At 42.7% G+C, this 17,230-nt stretch overlaps 1 protein-coding gene across 3 annotated transcripts in view; it reads right to left on the reverse strand.

The window, feature by feature from the left end:
• CALB2 (calbindin 2) overlaps window positions 1-17,230 on the reverse strand; it is a 126,036-nt gene that overhangs the window by 32,580 nt on the left and 76,226 nt on the right. For 2 of the 3 annotated variants that reach the window (XM_056525408.1, XM_056525409.1), the window contains exons 3-5: window positions 2,207-2,283; window positions 1,781-1,870; window positions 1,364-1,444 (exon numbers count right to left, since the gene is read on the reverse strand). In XM_056525408.1, coding sequence (XP_056381383.1) covers window positions 1,364-1,444; window positions 1,781-1,870; window positions 2,207-2,283 — 248 coding nt within the window. Of the gene's footprint in view, window positions 1-1,363; window positions 1,445-1,780; window positions 1,871-2,206; window positions 2,284-4,642; window positions 4,800-17,230 lie in introns of those variants that run through there. The other variant, XM_056525410.1, reaches the window with a different exon arrangement.

Raw genomic sequence — 17,230 nt, forward strand, 5'->3', positions numbered from 1 at the left:
TCACTGATATCATTGTGTATTCTCCTCACTATAGAGAAGACATCACCTGTAGTCACTGATATCATTGTGTATTCTCCTCACTATAGAGAAGACGTCACCTGTAATCACTGATATCATTGTGTATTCTCCTCACTATGGAGAAGACGTCACCTGTAGTCACTGATATTGTGTATTCTCCTCACTATAGAGAAGACGTCACCTGTAGTCAGATATCATTGTGTATTCTCCTCACTATAGAGAAGATGTCACCTGTAGTCACTGATATCATTGTACATTCTCCTCTCTACATCAGAGCTGTAGTCACTTGTCAGTTCTACAGTTAGGTCAGTGAAACTACAACTCCCAGCATAACCTCACCACTGCTCAAAGGGGTACTCTACTGGAAAAAAAAATTTTAATCAGCTGGTGCTACAAAGTTAAACAGATTTGTAAATTACTTCTATTTAAAAATCTTAATCCTTCCAGTACTTATTAGCTGCTGTATAAGCGATTCACAGGAAGTTATTTTCTTTTTTAATTTATTTTCTGTCTGACCACAGTGCTCTGTGCTGACACCTCTGTCCATGTCAAGAACTGTCCATAGTAGGAGCAAATCCCCATAGCAAACCTATCCTGCTCTGGACAGTTCCTGACATGGACAGAGGTGTCAGCAAATAGCACTGTGGTCAGACTGGAAAGAACTACACAACTTCCTGTGGAGCATACACCAGCTTATAAGTACTGTAAGTATTAAGATTTTAAATAGAAGTAATTTAAAAATCTGTTTAACTTTCTGACACCAGTTGATATAAAAGTAAATGTTTTCCAGTGGAGTACCCCTTTAAGTAATTCTGGGAGCTGTATATTTCAATGGTGAAAACTTCTTTAACACTTTCCTATTCTGTGGCAACTGGTATATCTGATTATTATACTGGAATTTCTCACAATGCTCTACAACAGTGGTGTCTGTCACAACAGGCTAAAAACTTACTGGGGGGAGGGGGTAGGTATGGGGGTGACACCATTTTCTACCGCACCGGGTGACACCAACCCAAGCAACGCCACTGGAGTGTAGTGTAATGCAGTTAAAGTGAGTATGGAGAGGTACATTTCCGTGTGGTGCAGTAGATGTGTTGAATTACAGGTAAGTGTATATAAGAATGGTGTAGTAGTGGTCACTGTTTACAGAAAAAATGGAATGTGGTTCAGTAGAGATGTAGTTAGTTGTAGTGTGGTGCAAAAGCAATGATTGTAAATAGGCGGAGAGTAGTCTGGTGCAGTAGAGGTGTGTTTGTACAGAGTGTAGTGTGGTACAGAAAGGGTTTGGTGTGATGTAGCAGAGATAATTGTGTACAAGCAGAGTGTTGTGTGGTGCTTCACTTACCTCCATAAACTCTGTGCTGGAGCCGGCATGTTGTCTAAAGCAGAGCAGGAAATTTTCTTCTGTCGGGAGAATCTGAGCCAACTGAATGGAGAAGACATAAATCTGATGCAACAATACAAGCCGGACTTGTATTGTGTACTCTGCACTGAATGCCCACCTAGTAACTTTTTGACATTTTCCACTCTTAAGACCCTGACTTTAAATGGCAGGGCACAGCAATGTATCTGTAGCTATTGGGGTTCTATTCACATCGAGATCTGAACTCATTGCTGTATGCATCATCTCAAGCAGAAGGTGAGAGCGGCACACCATGATCCTGATGATGGTGTTCCCAAATATCATTATCACTATCATAATTATCATTATCAAAGAATTGTCCCTCCCATGCTACAATCCCTGTACCTTCTGTGAACTTACCTCAGACATCTCTATGCGACCATCTGCGTTCTTGTCATACTTCTGCATGAATTCCTTCAACTTCTCCCCGATGTTTATGCTGGATCCTTCCTAATCACAGAGCAGAAGACTACTTCACTCTACAGTACATAGCGCACTGCTCATCATCACCAGCAGGGGGAAGCATCCGCCACAACAGAATCTTATCTCTATAACTGATTAAGAACAAAGCGCTCACACAGAATAGACGTGTAGACCTCAGAAGAGCTGTCATTCAGGAGTTTGGGAAAGTTGGGTGTCTGTAATGGTGGCCACATTTACTGTATGCAGCTTTCCCAAGAACAGATATAACTAAGATCACAAAGACTGACCTGAGCTGAACATTTTAAGAACAATATATAAAACATATCCAAGGACATCTATTCTTGCCTGGTGACTATTTCTTACCACTCCAGCTCCTCTCCTTGCAGCGTCCAGCTCCTGGAAGAAGCTCTCCAGCTCTTTCCCTTCAATGTAGCCATTTCCTAGAGAGAGGAGAAGCAATGACAATGTCACCACCAGTCCCACTGGTGGAAGGATTTATAGGCCTTCTTCACCTGAACTTCAAGCCCGGAGGCCTACAAAGACTGCTGTATCCAAACTATCCCTCCACTCCAATCTTCTGCTAGAATTTGACAGAACTCTTCCTGCAGAGTCAACTGCTCTCCTGCCATTATACCTTCCTAACATCAACCAACAGCCTCTTTAGCCTACAAGTTCATCTGTGACCCAATCCTGCATATAAGTGGTATTCCCAGGACCCCAGGGAGCTGTATTGGATGGAGATGTTTGCAGATAGTCCCTCTATGATTTATGTGGTTAAATCGTTGATCTTTTGGGTCAATAAGTTGTTGCCCCTTGACCTTGCAGTGCTACAGTGTGAGGACCCTTCATATAGCTCCACAGATCTCAACTTCCTCTGCTGCTGTCTAAGCAGAATTGTCAGGTTTTGAATGGAGTTAGGCGGCCTTAACCCCTTTCTTTCTGCAGTGTCTTCTATATTTAACCCTTTCCCTGCTGTTTAGCTCCAGGTCCAGAAAGCACAGAAAAGGCACACTATTTTATGGATCTGGCTGCAGAGAGGAGGAAGTAGATAAAAGGATGACACCTAAGGATAGCAACAACAAAAAAAAAAAAGTATATACTGGAGAGCAATGAATGTCTGGTGTCTAAAAAAAAAAATAATAATAATTCTGGGGTAGACCAGAGGTAGGGTACAGAGGCATCAGAGGCCATTTTATTAAAAGACGATCTCACACTGAATGTATGTTCTGAGGGCAGAAAGGGGTAAGATTCTGGAATGAGAGGTGATATTCTGGGGACACAAGGCAGGATTCTGGCTTAGGGGCCACATTCAAGGAGTATTTGGGGTGAGAAGTTCATATCTAAGGGACACAGATAGTATTCAGTGTGATTTTCTTTCTTGGTGACCCAGTAGAAATAAGTTGAGCACAGCTGCTCTTTTGTTTTGTCATGTAATCTCACAATTTCCCTGGGGTCCTTCTTTGATCTCAGGTGACTTTCTTCTCCCTTGGGAACTTGGTGTCTTTTCACTAATCGGCAAATTCGTAAACAAACACTAGAGAAAATACAGAACAAGGTGGGGGTAGGTGATGTGGAGGATTAAATGTGATATGTCCAGCATCTCAAAAAATCAATATAAAAGCACCCCCAGCAGGATGTAAGCAGTGTTCACAGCAGTTCTCTTATCTCCCGTGACTTGCGTCTGAGGGTGAAGAACTCTATACAACTAGGTAAATGTAAGGCCCCCCATTACCTCCTGGCTTCCATCTCTCTAATTTCTGGAACCTTACACCTATTACTCATCATTTTGCAGTTATTTTCTACAATTTCAAAGCATGGCTAACCCTAAGAAGCTCGGGCCACATACTATGGATGGCCATAAGAAAACATTCTCTATCACTAGTATATTCTCTTTCAGATGACTACCTGTGAGAGCAGCACAATATAATATCTAGGGTGTATAAGGGGTGTTATACAGACAGGAGTAAGGAGGCTGGTGACTGCAGGTGCTCAGGGTGGCTCTAAAGGAGTATTGGTGGCTAGAATAGCATGGTACTGTGGACTCCTGATATCAATGGTCAAGATGGCACATTCCAGTGTCCAGGGGACTCTTGGTATTAGTGGTCAGGATGAGACAGTTCAGAGGCACACCTGGCATTGTTAATCAGGATGGCATATATCAGTATCCAGAGGACTCCTGGTAGTTTTGGTCAGATTGGTCATTAGGATGACACAGTTCAGTGTCCAGAGGACCCCTGGTATTAGTAGTCAAAATGTCAGAGTCCAGTATCTAGAGGAACCCTGGTATTGGTGGTTAGGATGACAGATTCCAGTGTCCGAAGGACTCCTGGTACTGGTGGTCAGGATGGCATTGTCCAGTGTATGGAGGACTCCGGGTATTGGTGGCCAGAATGGCAGGATCAATTGTCTGGAGGACTTTTAGTATTGGCAGTCAGGATGGCAGGGTCCAGTGTCCAACGGACTCCTGGTATTGATGCTCAGGGTGGCATGGTCCAGTGTCTGAAGAACTCCTAGTATTGGGGGTCAGGAAGGCACCATCCAGTGACCAGAGGACTTCTAGTATTGGTGGTCAAGTTGGCACAGTCTGGTGTCCAGTGGACTCCTGGCATTGGTCAGGGTGGAAGGGTCCAATGTCCGTAGCGCCGTTAGAATCATTATTTAATGTCCAATTACAGGAGTGCACTGAGCTGGAAAGAATGAAAACTGGGGGGAGACAAGCTCGCTGACAGAGACTGTAAACCCTCTCTATTCCAGCGGGCAAGTGTTAGACAGGGGTAAAATTTGGGGTGTCACTCTTACCATCGGAGTCGTAGTGTTTCCATATATCCAGGAACTGGGAGGCTGTGAGTTCTGCCAGGTGCAGGTACAGAGGCTGCTGCTTGTGAGCCATCATTCCCAGTGAGAGCAGTGATGAAGCTTCAGTGCCTCTCTCTCCAGTGATCCCAGATTCACACTGCGCTCCTCCTTTATATACACGTCTCCCAGGCTGCCGTGCTGGCTGTCATACACAGAGGGCAGTGCTGAGTCACACTACCACATGAGGCTGACACAGGAGTGGTGAATACCTGGAGCTGCTTCACAGTGAAGGCTTCATAATACAGCATACTCTGATGCCTCCCTGTCACAGCAGGAAAGTGAGAGATATAGTGCGGTGTGTCAACTTTTTTCATATTTGATGTCACCCTAGACAATGCTAGGTAGAATTATTTAACCATTTCAGGGACACAGAAGACATGTGTATTCTGTACACTGATAATAAATCTTATCAATTTGTCATGTGAAGTGTGAGTCTAGCCATTCTCACACCACTCATATGTAAACTTACAGTTGAGACATAGCTTTTCTTTTGCTACATAACAATTATAACAATACATACATTTAGTTCAAAATGTATAAGCCCACTTGCCACTTCACGGTGACCCCTTTTACATGGGTCTCTACTTTAAGGTCTGATTATACAGTGTAAAACAGAAGCAGAAAAATACATTGGTATTTCAAGGCAGAAATGCTACTGAAAAATACAAATTACATGTGTATTTTATAGGTACATTTGCAACTGGGCATTTTAACCCCTTAAGGACATGCGCCGTAAATGTACGGTGCTGCATAGCATCACTTAGCGCACAGCGCCGTACATTTATGGCGTGGCTGTGACTTGAGCACAGGAGCTGCGCTTGCTTTATTCCCGGCGGGTCCCGGCGGCTGTCAGCAGCCACGGACCCGTCGATAATGGCAGACTTCAGCGATCTCGCTGATGTCTGCCATTAACCCCTCAGGTGCCGTGATCAATACAGATCAGATCAGCCAAGATGGCGGACAGAGGTCCCCCCACCTACCCCAGTCCGTCTCTCGGGGTCTTCTGCACTGATCTGCCTTCCAGCAGACCAGCGCAGAAGATAGCCGATAATACTGATCAGTGCTATTTTTACCGTAAATTGTACAGTGCAAAAAAAAAAATTTGCTAAATTATGATTTTCGTAAAAATTTTCTTAACCCCTTAACCCCTTAAGGACTCAGTCCATTTTGGCCTTAAGGACTCAGACAATTTAATTTTTACGTTTTCATTTTTTCCTCTTCGCCTTCTAAAAATCATAACTCTTTTATATTTTCATCCACAGACTAGTATGAGGGCTTGTTTTTTGCGCGACCAGTTGTCCTTTGTAATGACATCACTCATTATATCATAAAATGTATGGCGCAACCAAAAAACACTATTTTTGTGGGGAAATTAAAACGAAAAACGCAATTTTGCTAATTTTGAAAGGTTTCGTTTTCACGCCGTACAATTTATGGTAAAAATGACGTGTGTTCTTTATTCTGAGGGTCAATACAATTAAAATGATACCCATAATAACATACTTTTATATTATTGTTGCGCTTTTTAACCAAATTAGTACGTTTATAATCCCTTTATTTTGATGACCTCTAACTTTTTTATTTTTCCGTATAAGCGGCGGTATGGGGGCTCATTTTTTACGCCATGATCTGTACTTTTTTTTGATACCACATTTGCATATGAAAAACTTTTAATTCATTTTTTATAATTTTTTTTTAAATAAAATGTATTACAAAAGTAGGAATTTTGGACTTTTTTTTTTTTCGTTCACGCCGTTAACCGTACGGGATCACGGGATCATTAACATTTTATTTTAATAGTTCGGACATTTACGCACGCGGCGATACCAAATATGTCTATAAAAATTTTTTTTACGCTTTTTGGGGGTAAAATAGGAAAAAACGGACGTTTTACTTTTTAATTGGGGGAGGGGATTTTTCACTTTTTTTTTACACTTGAATAGTCCCCATAGGGGACTATTCATAGCAATACCATGATTGCTAATACTGATCTGTTCTATGTATAGGACATAGAACAGATCAGTATTATCGGTCATCTTCTGCTCTGGTCTGCTCGATCACAGACCAGAGCAGGAGACGCCGGGAGCCGGACGGAGGCAGGAGAGGGGACCTCCGTGCGGCGTTATGAATGATCGGATCCCCGCAGCAGCACTGCGGGCGATCCGATCATTCATTCAAATCGCGAACTGCCGCAGATGCCGGGATCTGTATTGATCCCGGCACCTGAGGGGTTAATGGCGGACGCCCGCGAGATCGCGGGCGTCGGCCATTGCCGGCGGGTCCCTGGCTGTGATCAGCAGCCGGGATCAGCCGCGCATGACACGGGCATCACTCCGATGCCCGCGGTTATGCATAGGACGTAAATGTACGTCCTGGTGCGTTAAGTACCACCTCACCAGGACGTACATTTACGTCCTGCGTCCTTAAGGGGTTAAGGACCCAGCCATTTTACACCTTAGGACCCGGTCATTTTTTGCACATCTGACCACTGTCACTTTAAACATTAATAACTCTGGAATGCTTTTACTTATCATTCTGATTCCGAGATAGTTTTTTCGTGACATATTCTACTTTAACATAGTGGTAAAATTTTGTCGATACTTGCATCCTTTTTTGGTGAAAAATCCCAAAATTTGAAGCTCTCTGCTTGTAAGGAAAATGGATATTCCAAATAATTTTTTTAAATTCACATATACAATATGTCTACTTTATGTTTGCATCATAAAATTGCCAAGTTTTTACTTTTGAAAGACACCAGAGGGCTTCAAAGTTCAGCAGCAATTTTCCAATTTTTCACAAAATTTCCAAACTCACAATTTTTCAGGGACCAGTTCAGGTTTGAAGTGGATTTGAAGGGTCTTCATCTTAGAAATACCCCACAAATGACCCCATTATAAAAACTGCACCCCACAAAGTATTCAAAATGACATTCAGTCAGTGTTTTAACCCTTTAGGTGTTTCACAGGAATAGCAGCAATGTGAAGGAGAAAATTCACAATCTTCATTTTTTACACTCGCATGTTCTTGTAGACCCAATTTTTGAATTTTTACAAGGGGTAAAAGGAGAAAATGTATACTTATATTTGTAGCCCTATTTCTCTCGAGTAAGCACATACCTCATATGTCTATGTAAAGTGTTCGGCGGGCGCAGTAGAGGGCTCAGCAACGAAGGAGCAACAAGGGGATTTTGGAGAGTACGTTTTTCTGAAATGGTTTTTTGGGGGCATGTTGCATTTAGGAAGCCCCTATGGTGCCAGAACAGCAAAAAAAAAAACAACACATGGCATACCATTTTGGAAACTAGACCCCTTGAGGAACGTAACAAGGAATAAAGTGAGCCTTAAAACCCCACAGGTGTTTCATGACTTTTGCATATGTAAAAAAAAAAATTATTATTTTCACTAACATGTGTGTTTCCCAAATTTCACATTTTTGCAAGGGTTAATAGCAGAAAATACCCCCCAAAATTTGTAACCCCATCTCTTCTGAGTATGGAGTTACCCCATAAGTTGACCTGAAGTGCACTACGGGCGAACTACAATGCTCAGAAAAGAAGGAGTCATATTTGGCTTTTTGAGAGCAAATTTTGCTCGGGGGCATGTCGCATTTAGGAAGCCCCTATGGTGCCAGGACAGCAAAATAACCCCCACATGGCATACCATTTTGAAAACTAGACCCCTTGAGGAACGTAACAAGGGGTACAGTGAGCATTTACCCCCCACTGGTGTCTGTCAGACCTTTGGAACAGTGGGCTGTACGAAATTTTTAATTTGCACAGCCCACTGTTCCAAAGATCTGTCAGACACCAGTGGGGGTAAATTCTCACTGCACCCCTCATTATATTCTGTGAGGGGTGTAGTTTCCGAAATGGGGTCACATGTGGGGTTTTGTTTTTTTTGCGTTTGTCAAAACTACTGTAACAATCAGCCACCCCTGTGCAAATCACCTCAAATGTACATGGCGCACTCTCCCTTCTGGGCCTTGTGCGCCCCCAGAGCACTTTACGCCCACATATGGGGTATCTCCGTAGTCAGGAGAAATTGCATTACAAATTTTGGGGGTCTTTTTTCCCTTTTACCTCTTGTCAAAATAAAAAGTATAGGGCAACACCAGCATGTTAGTGTAAAAAAATTATTTTTTTAAACTAAAATGCTGGTGTAGACCCCAACTTGACCTTTTCATAAGGGGTTAAAGGAGAAAAAGCCCCCCAAAATTTGTTAGGCAATTTCTCCCGAGTACGGCGATACCCCATATGTGGCCCTAAACTGTTGCCTTGAAATACGACAGGGCTCCAAAGTGAAATGCATTTGGAAAGTTTTTAGACTCTTTTGACACTTTTTGAGAATGTGAAGTCCCCCCAACCATTCAACCTCTGCAGCAATGCTGGCAGCACTCATGCGTCTATTTTTCAAAGACAACCTCTGGAGATGATGTGGAGCATGCACACTCAACTTCTTTGGTCGACCATAGTGAGGCCTATTCTGAGTGAAACCTGTCCTGTGAAACTGCTGTATGGTCTTATCCTCTGTGAAGCAGCTCAGCTTCAGGGTATTGGCAATCTTCTTATAGCCTATGCCATCTTTATGTTGGGTAAAAATTATTTTTTTTAGATCCTTAGAGAGTTCTTTGTTATAAGGTGCCATGTTAAACTTCATTTGACCATTATTAGAGAGTGTGGGCGCTGTAACACTAACGAGTCACATGACACTGGGAAGGGAAAATTGCTAAGTGGGCCTAATTTGCACATTTCTACTTAGGAATGTACCTACTTTTGTTGCCAAGGTTTAGATATTAATGACTGTATGTTATAGGTTTTTGGAAGGGACAGAACACAAAACACTGTCATACAGGTTGTGTACTCAAAACTTTACACTGTTGTTAGAGTGTAATTTCTTCAGTGTTACCACATGCAAACATATAAAAAAAAATGTGAGGAGTGTACTCACTCACAGAAGATACTTTAAGTATTCAGATCCTTTGCCATTATACATACAAATGTAGCTCTGGCTCCTCCCTTTTTTGAGCATTTTTTAGATGTTGCTACACGTTGATTGAAACCACCTGTGGTAAATTCAGTTGATTAAACAGGATTTGGAAAGACACAGCCCTGTCTATATAAGGTCTCCCAGTTGATCTACACTGAAAGTTCACAAGAACACAATGGCCTCTGTAACTCTTCCTGATGCTGGCTTCCCCTCCAAATTAAGTTTAATCTTGTGTGCAGATGGGAGAAACTACCAGGGGGTCAACTATCATGGCAGCACTCTTCAATCTGGGCTTTAATCTAAGCAGATTTTACTCTCCTAGGTAAAATACACAATGGAATTGAAAGCCTACCTGGAATTTGTAAAAAAAAAGCACCTACAGGACATTGAGAATTCTAAGTGTCATGTGTGGATGAAATTAGACACTGCTCATCAACAGCCCAATACCATCCCTACAGTGAAGCATTGTGGTGGCAACATCATGGTGTGGCGATGTTTTTCAGTAGATGGGACAGGGCGATGGATCAAGGTTAACCCCTTAAGGACCAAGCCCATTTTCACCTTAAGGACCGGAGCGTTTTTTGCACATCTGACCACTGTCACTTTAAGCATTAATAACTCTGGGATGCTTTTACTTTTTATTCTGATTCCGAGATTGTTTTTTCGTGACATATTCCACTTTATGTTAGTGGTAAATTTTCGTTGATACTTGTATCATTTCTTGGTGAAAAATTCCAAAATTTTATGAAAAAATTGACAATTTTGCATTTTTCTAACTTTGAAGCTCTCTGCTTGTAAGAAAAATAGACATCCCTAATACATTATATATTGATTAACATATACAATATGTTTATTTATGTTTACATCATAAAGTTGACATGTTTTTACTTTTGAAAGACATCATAGGGCTTCAAAGTTCAGCAGCAATTTTCCAGTTTTAAACAAAATTTTCAAAATTTGAATATTTCAGAGACCAGTTCAGTTTTGAAGTGGATTTGAAGGGCCTTCATATTAGAAATACCCCACAAAGTATTCAAAATGACATTCAGTAAGTGTGTTTACCCTTTAGTGGTTTCACAGGAATAGCAGCAAAGTGAAGGAGAGAATTCTAACTCTTAATTTTTTACACTCGCATGTTCTTGTAGACACAGTTTGTGAATTTTTTCAAGGGGAAATAGGAGAAAAAGCCCCCCAAAATTTGGTGGAACCCAATTTCTCTCGAGTAAGAAAATACCTCATATGTGTATGTCAAGTGTTCGGTGGACGCAGTAGAGGGCTCAGAAGGGAAGGAGCGATAATGGGATTTTGGAGAGTGAATTTTGCTGAAATGTTTTTTGGGGGGCATGTCACATTTAGGAAGCCCCTATTGTGCCAGAACAGCAAAAAAAAAAAAAAAAAAAAAACCCACATGGCATACTATTTTGGAAACTACACCCCTCAAGGCACGTCACAAGAGGTCCAGTGAGCCTTAACACTCCACAGGTGTTGGACGACTTTTCATGAAAGTTGGATGTGTAAATGAAAAAAAACTTTTTCACCAAAGTGCAGTTTTTTCCCCAAATTTGCAATTTTTACAAAGGGTAATGGGAGAAAATGCCCCCCAAAATGTGTAACCCCATCTCTTCTGAGTATGGAAATACCCCATGTTAGGAAGTAAAATGCTCTGTGGCGAACTACAATGCTTAGAAGAGAAGGAGTCACATTTGGCTTTTGGAAAGCAAATTTTGCTGAAATTGTTTTTGGGGAGCATGTCGCATTTAGGAAGCCCCTATGGTGCCAGAACAGCAAAAAAAAAAGAAACACATGGCATACTATTTTGGAAACTACACCCCTCAAGGAACGTAACAAGGGCTACAGTCAGCCTTAAAGGGGTACTCCGGTGAAAACCTTTTTTCTTTTAAATCAATTGGTGGCAGAAAGTTAAACATATTTGTAAATTACTTCTATTAAAAAATCTTAATCCTTCCTGTACTTATTAAAATGGACAGAGATGTCAGCAGAGAGCACTGTTTTTGTGATGTCATCAGTGTTCCAAAAAGAAAGGAATTTCCTCTGTAGCATTCAGCAGCTAATAAGTACTGGAAGGATTAAGATTTTTTAATAGAAGTAATTTACAAATATGTTTAACTTTCTGCCACCAGTTGATATAAAAGAAAAAAGGTTTTCACCGGAGTACCCCTTTAACACCTCACAGGTGTTTGACGACTTTTTGTTAAAGTCAGATGTGTAAATGAAAAAAAAAAATGCTGGTTTTTCCCCAAATTTTACATTTATTACAAGGGGTAATAGGAGAAAATGTCCCACAAAATTTGTAACCCCATGTCTTCTGAGTATGGAAATACCCCATGTGTGGACATCAAGTCCTCTGCTGGCACACTACAATGCTCAGAAGAGGAGGAGCGCCATTGAGGTTTTGGAGAGAGAATTTGTTTGGAATGGAAGTCGGGGGCCATGTGCATTTACAAAGCCCCCCATGGTGCCAGAACAGTGGACCCCCCACATGTGACCCCATTTTGGAAACTATTCCCCTCACAGAATTTAATAAGGGGTGCAGTGAGCATTTACACCCCACTGGCATTTGACAGATCTTTGGAACAGTGGGCTGTGCAAATGAAAAATTACATTTTTCATTTTCACGGACAACTGTTCCAAAAATCTGTCAGACACCTGTGGGGCGTAAATGCTCACTGCACCCCTTATTAAATTCTGTGAGGAGTGTAGTTTGCAAAATGGGGTCACATGTGGGGGGAGTGTCCATTGTTCTGGCACTATGGGGGCTTTGTAAACACACGTGGCCTTCAATTCCGGAGAAAATTTCTCTCCAAAAGCACAATGGCGCTCCTTCTCTTCCGAGCATTGTAGTTTGCCTGCAGAGCACTTTACATCGACATATGGGGTATGTTCTTACTCAGAAGAAATGGGGTTACAACTTTTGGGGGGCTTTTTTCCTATTTTCCCTTGTGAAAATGAAAAATTTTGGGTAACACCAGCATTTTAGTGAAATTTTTTTTTTCATTTTCCCATCCAACTTCAACCACTTAAGGACCAAGGGCGCACCTGTATGCCCGTGGGAATTTCGGTCCCCGCCGCGCGCCGTGACTGCTGATATCTATCAACAGGCACCCCGCGCAAATGCCCAGGGGGGGGGGTCATCAGACCCCCCCCATGTTGGCGATCGCAGCAAATGGTGAATTAACACTGGCGATTTGCCCTGATTCCGGGTCATGCGGGTCTATGGTGACCCGGAATATAAGGGGGATCGCGGTTGTCTAAGACACCCCTCCTATCCCTGCTATTGGTCACAGGAAGCGACGACCAATAGCAGATTGGGGGCGGGGGGTTAACTTTTGGTTTCCCCGTTCTGCCCACCCACATTAGGCGGTGCAGAATGGGGAAACCAAAGATGACCAACAGCAGAATATCCACTTACCCATCTGGAGGCAGCAGGCGACGCTGATCAACAGGCGGCGATGTCATGCGGCTGGCTCGCTGGATCGTATGGAAGCCGGTGAGTTGCAGAGCAACATCTGAAGGGCTACAGTCTGAGACCACAGTGGTCTCTAAACTGTAGCCCTCCAGATGTTGCAAAACTACAACTCCCAGCATGCCCACACAGCTGTTTGGGCATGCTGGGATTTGTAGTTTTGCAACAGCTGGAGGGCTACAGTTTGAGACCACTATACAGTGGCCTCTAAACTGTAGGTCTCCAGATCTTGCAAAACTACAACTCCTAGCATGCCCATACAGCTGTTTGCTGTCTGGGCATGCTGGGATTTGTAGTTTTGCAACAACTGGAGGGCCATAGTTTAGAGATCACTGTGCAGTGGTCTCTAAACTGTAGCTCTACTGATGTAGCAAAACTGCAAATCCCAGCATGCCCAAACAGCAAACAACTGTCTCGCTATGCTGGGTGTTGTAGTTGCGTACCTCCAGCTGTTGCATAACTAAATCTCCCTTCAATCAGTACATGCTGGGAGTTGTAGTTTTGAAACAGCTGGAGGCACACTGGTTGGAAAATACTGAGTTAGGTAACAGAACCTAACTGAAGGTTTTCCACCCAGTGTGCCTCCAGCTGTTGCAAAAGTACAACTCCCAGCATGCATGGTCTGTCAGTACATGCTAGGAGTTGTAGTTTTGAAACAGCTGGAGGTTTGCCCCCCCCCCCCCATGTGAATGTACAGGGTTTACAGTGAGTTTCATGCTTCAAGTTTGAGCTGCGGTAAATTTTTCGCCACAGCGCAAACTCACAATAACACGTCAGTGCAAATGTACCCTAAAAACACTACAATAACACATAATAAAGGGTAAAACACTACACATACACCCCCTTACACTGTCCCCCAATAAAAATGAAAAGCGAATTGTACGTCAGTGTTTCCAAAATGGAGCCTCCAGCTGTTGCAAAATAACAACTCCCAGCATTTCCGGACAGCCACTGACTGTCCAGGCATGCTGGGAGTTTAGCAACAGCTGGAGGCACCCTGTTTGGGAATCACTGGCGTAGAATACCCCTATGTCCACCCCTATGCAATCCCTAATTTAGTCCTCAAATGCGCATGGCGTTCTCTCACTTCAGAGCCCTGTCGTATTTCAAGAAAACAATTTAGGGCCACATATGGGGTATTTCCGTACTCGGGTTAAATTGCACTACAAATTTTGAGGGGCTTTTTCTCCTTTTACCCGTTATTAAAAGGAAAAGTTGGGGTCTACACCAGCCTGTTAAAAAAATGAAAAGTGTAAAAAAAAATGAAAAGTTTTAAACTAACATGCTGGTGTTGCCCCATACTTTTATTTTCACAAGAGGTAAAAGGAAAAAAAGACCCCCAAAATTTGTAACCCCATTTCTTCTGTGTATATAGAACGGAAATACCCCATATTTGGGCGTAAAATGCTCTGCGGGCGTACAACAAGGCTCAGGAGTGAGAGCGCACTATGTACATTTGAGGCCTAAATTGGTGATTTGCACAGGGGTGGCTGATTTTACAGCGGTTCTGACATTAACGCAAAAAAAATAAATACCCACATGTGACCCCATTTTGGAAACTACACCCCTCACAGAATGTATCAAGGGGTATAGTGAGCCTTAACACCTAACAGGTGTTTCACAAATTTTCGTTAAAGTTGGATGGCAAAATGAAAAAAACTAATTTTCACTAAAATGCTGGTGTTACCCTAAATTTTTCATTGTCACAAGGGAAAATGAGAGAAAAGCCCCCCAAAATGTGTAACCCCATTTCTTCATAGTTACATAGTTACATATAGTTACATAGTTAGTACGGTCGAAAAAAGACATATGTCCATCAAGTTCAACCAGGGAATTAAGGGGTAGGGGTGTGTATATAGATAACCCATATGTGGATATAAAGTGCTCTGCTGGCGAACTACAATGCTCAGAAGAGAAGGAGCGCAATTGGGCTTTTGAAGAGAAAATTTGTCAGGAATTGAAGGCCATGTGTGTTTACAAAGCCCCCCGTGGGCCAGAACAGTGGACCCCCCCACATGTGATCTCATTTTGGAAACTAGACCCCTCACAGAATGTAATAAGGGGTGCAGTGAGAATTTACACCCCACAGGTGTCTGACAGATTTTTGGAACAGTGGTCCGTGAAAATTAAAAATTTAATTTTTTATTTGCTCAGCCCACTGTTCCAAAGATCTGTCAAATGCCAGTGGGGTATAAATGCTCACTGCACCCCTTATTAAATTCTGTGAGGGGAATAGTTTCCAAAATGGGGTCACATGTGTGTGTGTGTGGGGGGGTCCACTGTTCTGGCACCATGGGGGACTTTGTAAACGCACATGGCCCCCGACTTCCATTCCAAACAAATTCTCTCTCCCATAAGCTCAATGGCGCTCCTCCTCTTCTGAGCATTGTAGTGCACCAGCAGAGCACTTGACGTCCACACATGGGGTATTTCCATACTCAGAAGAAATGGGGTTACACATTTTGGGGGCAATTTTCTCCTATTACCCCTTGTAAAAATGTAAAATTTGGGGAAAAACGGCATATCTCATTTACACATCAAACTTTAACAAAAAGTCGTGAAATGCCTGTGAGGTGTTAAGGCTCACTGTACCCTTGTTACGTTCCTTGAGGGGTGTAGTTTCCAAAATAGTATGCCATGTTGTTTTTTTTTTGCTGTTGTGGCACCATATAGGGGCTTCCTAAATGCGACATGCCCCCCAAAAACCATTTCAGCAAAATTTGCTTTCCAAAAGCCAAATGTGACTCCTTCTCTTCTGAGCATTGTAGTTCGCCCGCAGAGCATTTTACGTCCTAACATGGGGTATTTCCATATTCAGAAGAGATGGGGTTACAAATTTTGGGGGGCATTTTCTCCCATTACTCTGTAGAAAAATTGTAAATTTGGGGAAAAAACTGCACTTTGGTGAAATTTTTTTTTTTTTTCATTTACACATACAACTTTAATGAAAAGCCGTCAAACACCTGTGGGGTGTTAAGGCTCACTGGACCCCTTGTTACGTGCCTTGAGGGGTGAAGCTTCCAAAATGGTATGCTAGGTGTGGGGTTTTCTGCTGTTCTTGCACCATAGGGGCTTCCTAAATGTGACATGCCCCCCAAAAACCATTTCAGAAATACTCACTCTCCAAAATCCCATTGTCGCTCCTTCCCTTCTGAGCCCTCTACTGCGCCCGCCGAATACTTGACATACACATACGAGGTATTTCCTTACTCGAGAGAAATTGGGTTACAAATTTTGAGGGGATTTTTCTCCTTTTACCCCTTGTAAAAATTAAAAAACTGGGTCTACAAGAACATGCGAGTGTAAAAAACGATGATTTTGAATTTTCTCCTTCATTTTGCTGCTATTCCTGTGAAATACCTAAAGGGTTAACACACTTACTGAATGTCATTTTGAATACTTAGAGGGGTGCAGTTTTTATAATGGGGTCATTTGTGGGTTTATAATGGGGTCAATTCGCCGACATGGGGGGGGGGTCTCAGGAACCCCCTGGGCATTGGCACGGGATGCCTGCTGGCATATCAGCAGGCATCCCGGTCTGGTCCCCACCTGGCCTGCAGAGGGGACCGAAATTCCCATGGGCGTACAGGTGCGCCCTTAGTCCTTATGTACCAGGGAGCAAGGGCATACCTGTATGCCCTTCGTCCCCAAGAGGTTAAGGGAAAGCATAACGGAGCAAAGTACAGAGATATTTTTAATGAAAACCTGATCCGAAGTGCTCTGGATCTCAGACTGGGCCAAAGATTCCAACAAGACATTGACCCTTAGCACACAGCCAAGACAACACATGAGTGGCTTAGGGGCAACTCTCTGAATGTCCTTGAGTGGCCTATCCAGAGCCCTGACCAATCGTATATCTCTGTAGAAACCTGAAAATGCCTGTCCACAGACGATCCCCATCCAACCTGAGCTTGAGAGGATCTGCAAAGAAAATCCCCAAATCCAGGTGTGAACACCTTGTGACATCTTTCTCAAGAAGACTGGAGATGTATTTATTAAACATTTTACAAACATTATAACAGTCAAGAGTGGGGAAACAGGGGAAGGAAGGGTTGGATGTGG

The sequence above is a fragment of the Hyla sarda genome, chromosome 6 (assembly GCF_029499605.1).
Source record: "Hyla sarda isolate aHylSar1 chromosome 6, aHylSar1.hap1, whole genome shotgun sequence".
In the NCBI taxonomy this organism is placed as follows: domain Eukaryota; kingdom Metazoa; phylum Chordata; class Amphibia; order Anura; family Hylidae; genus Hyla; species Hyla sarda.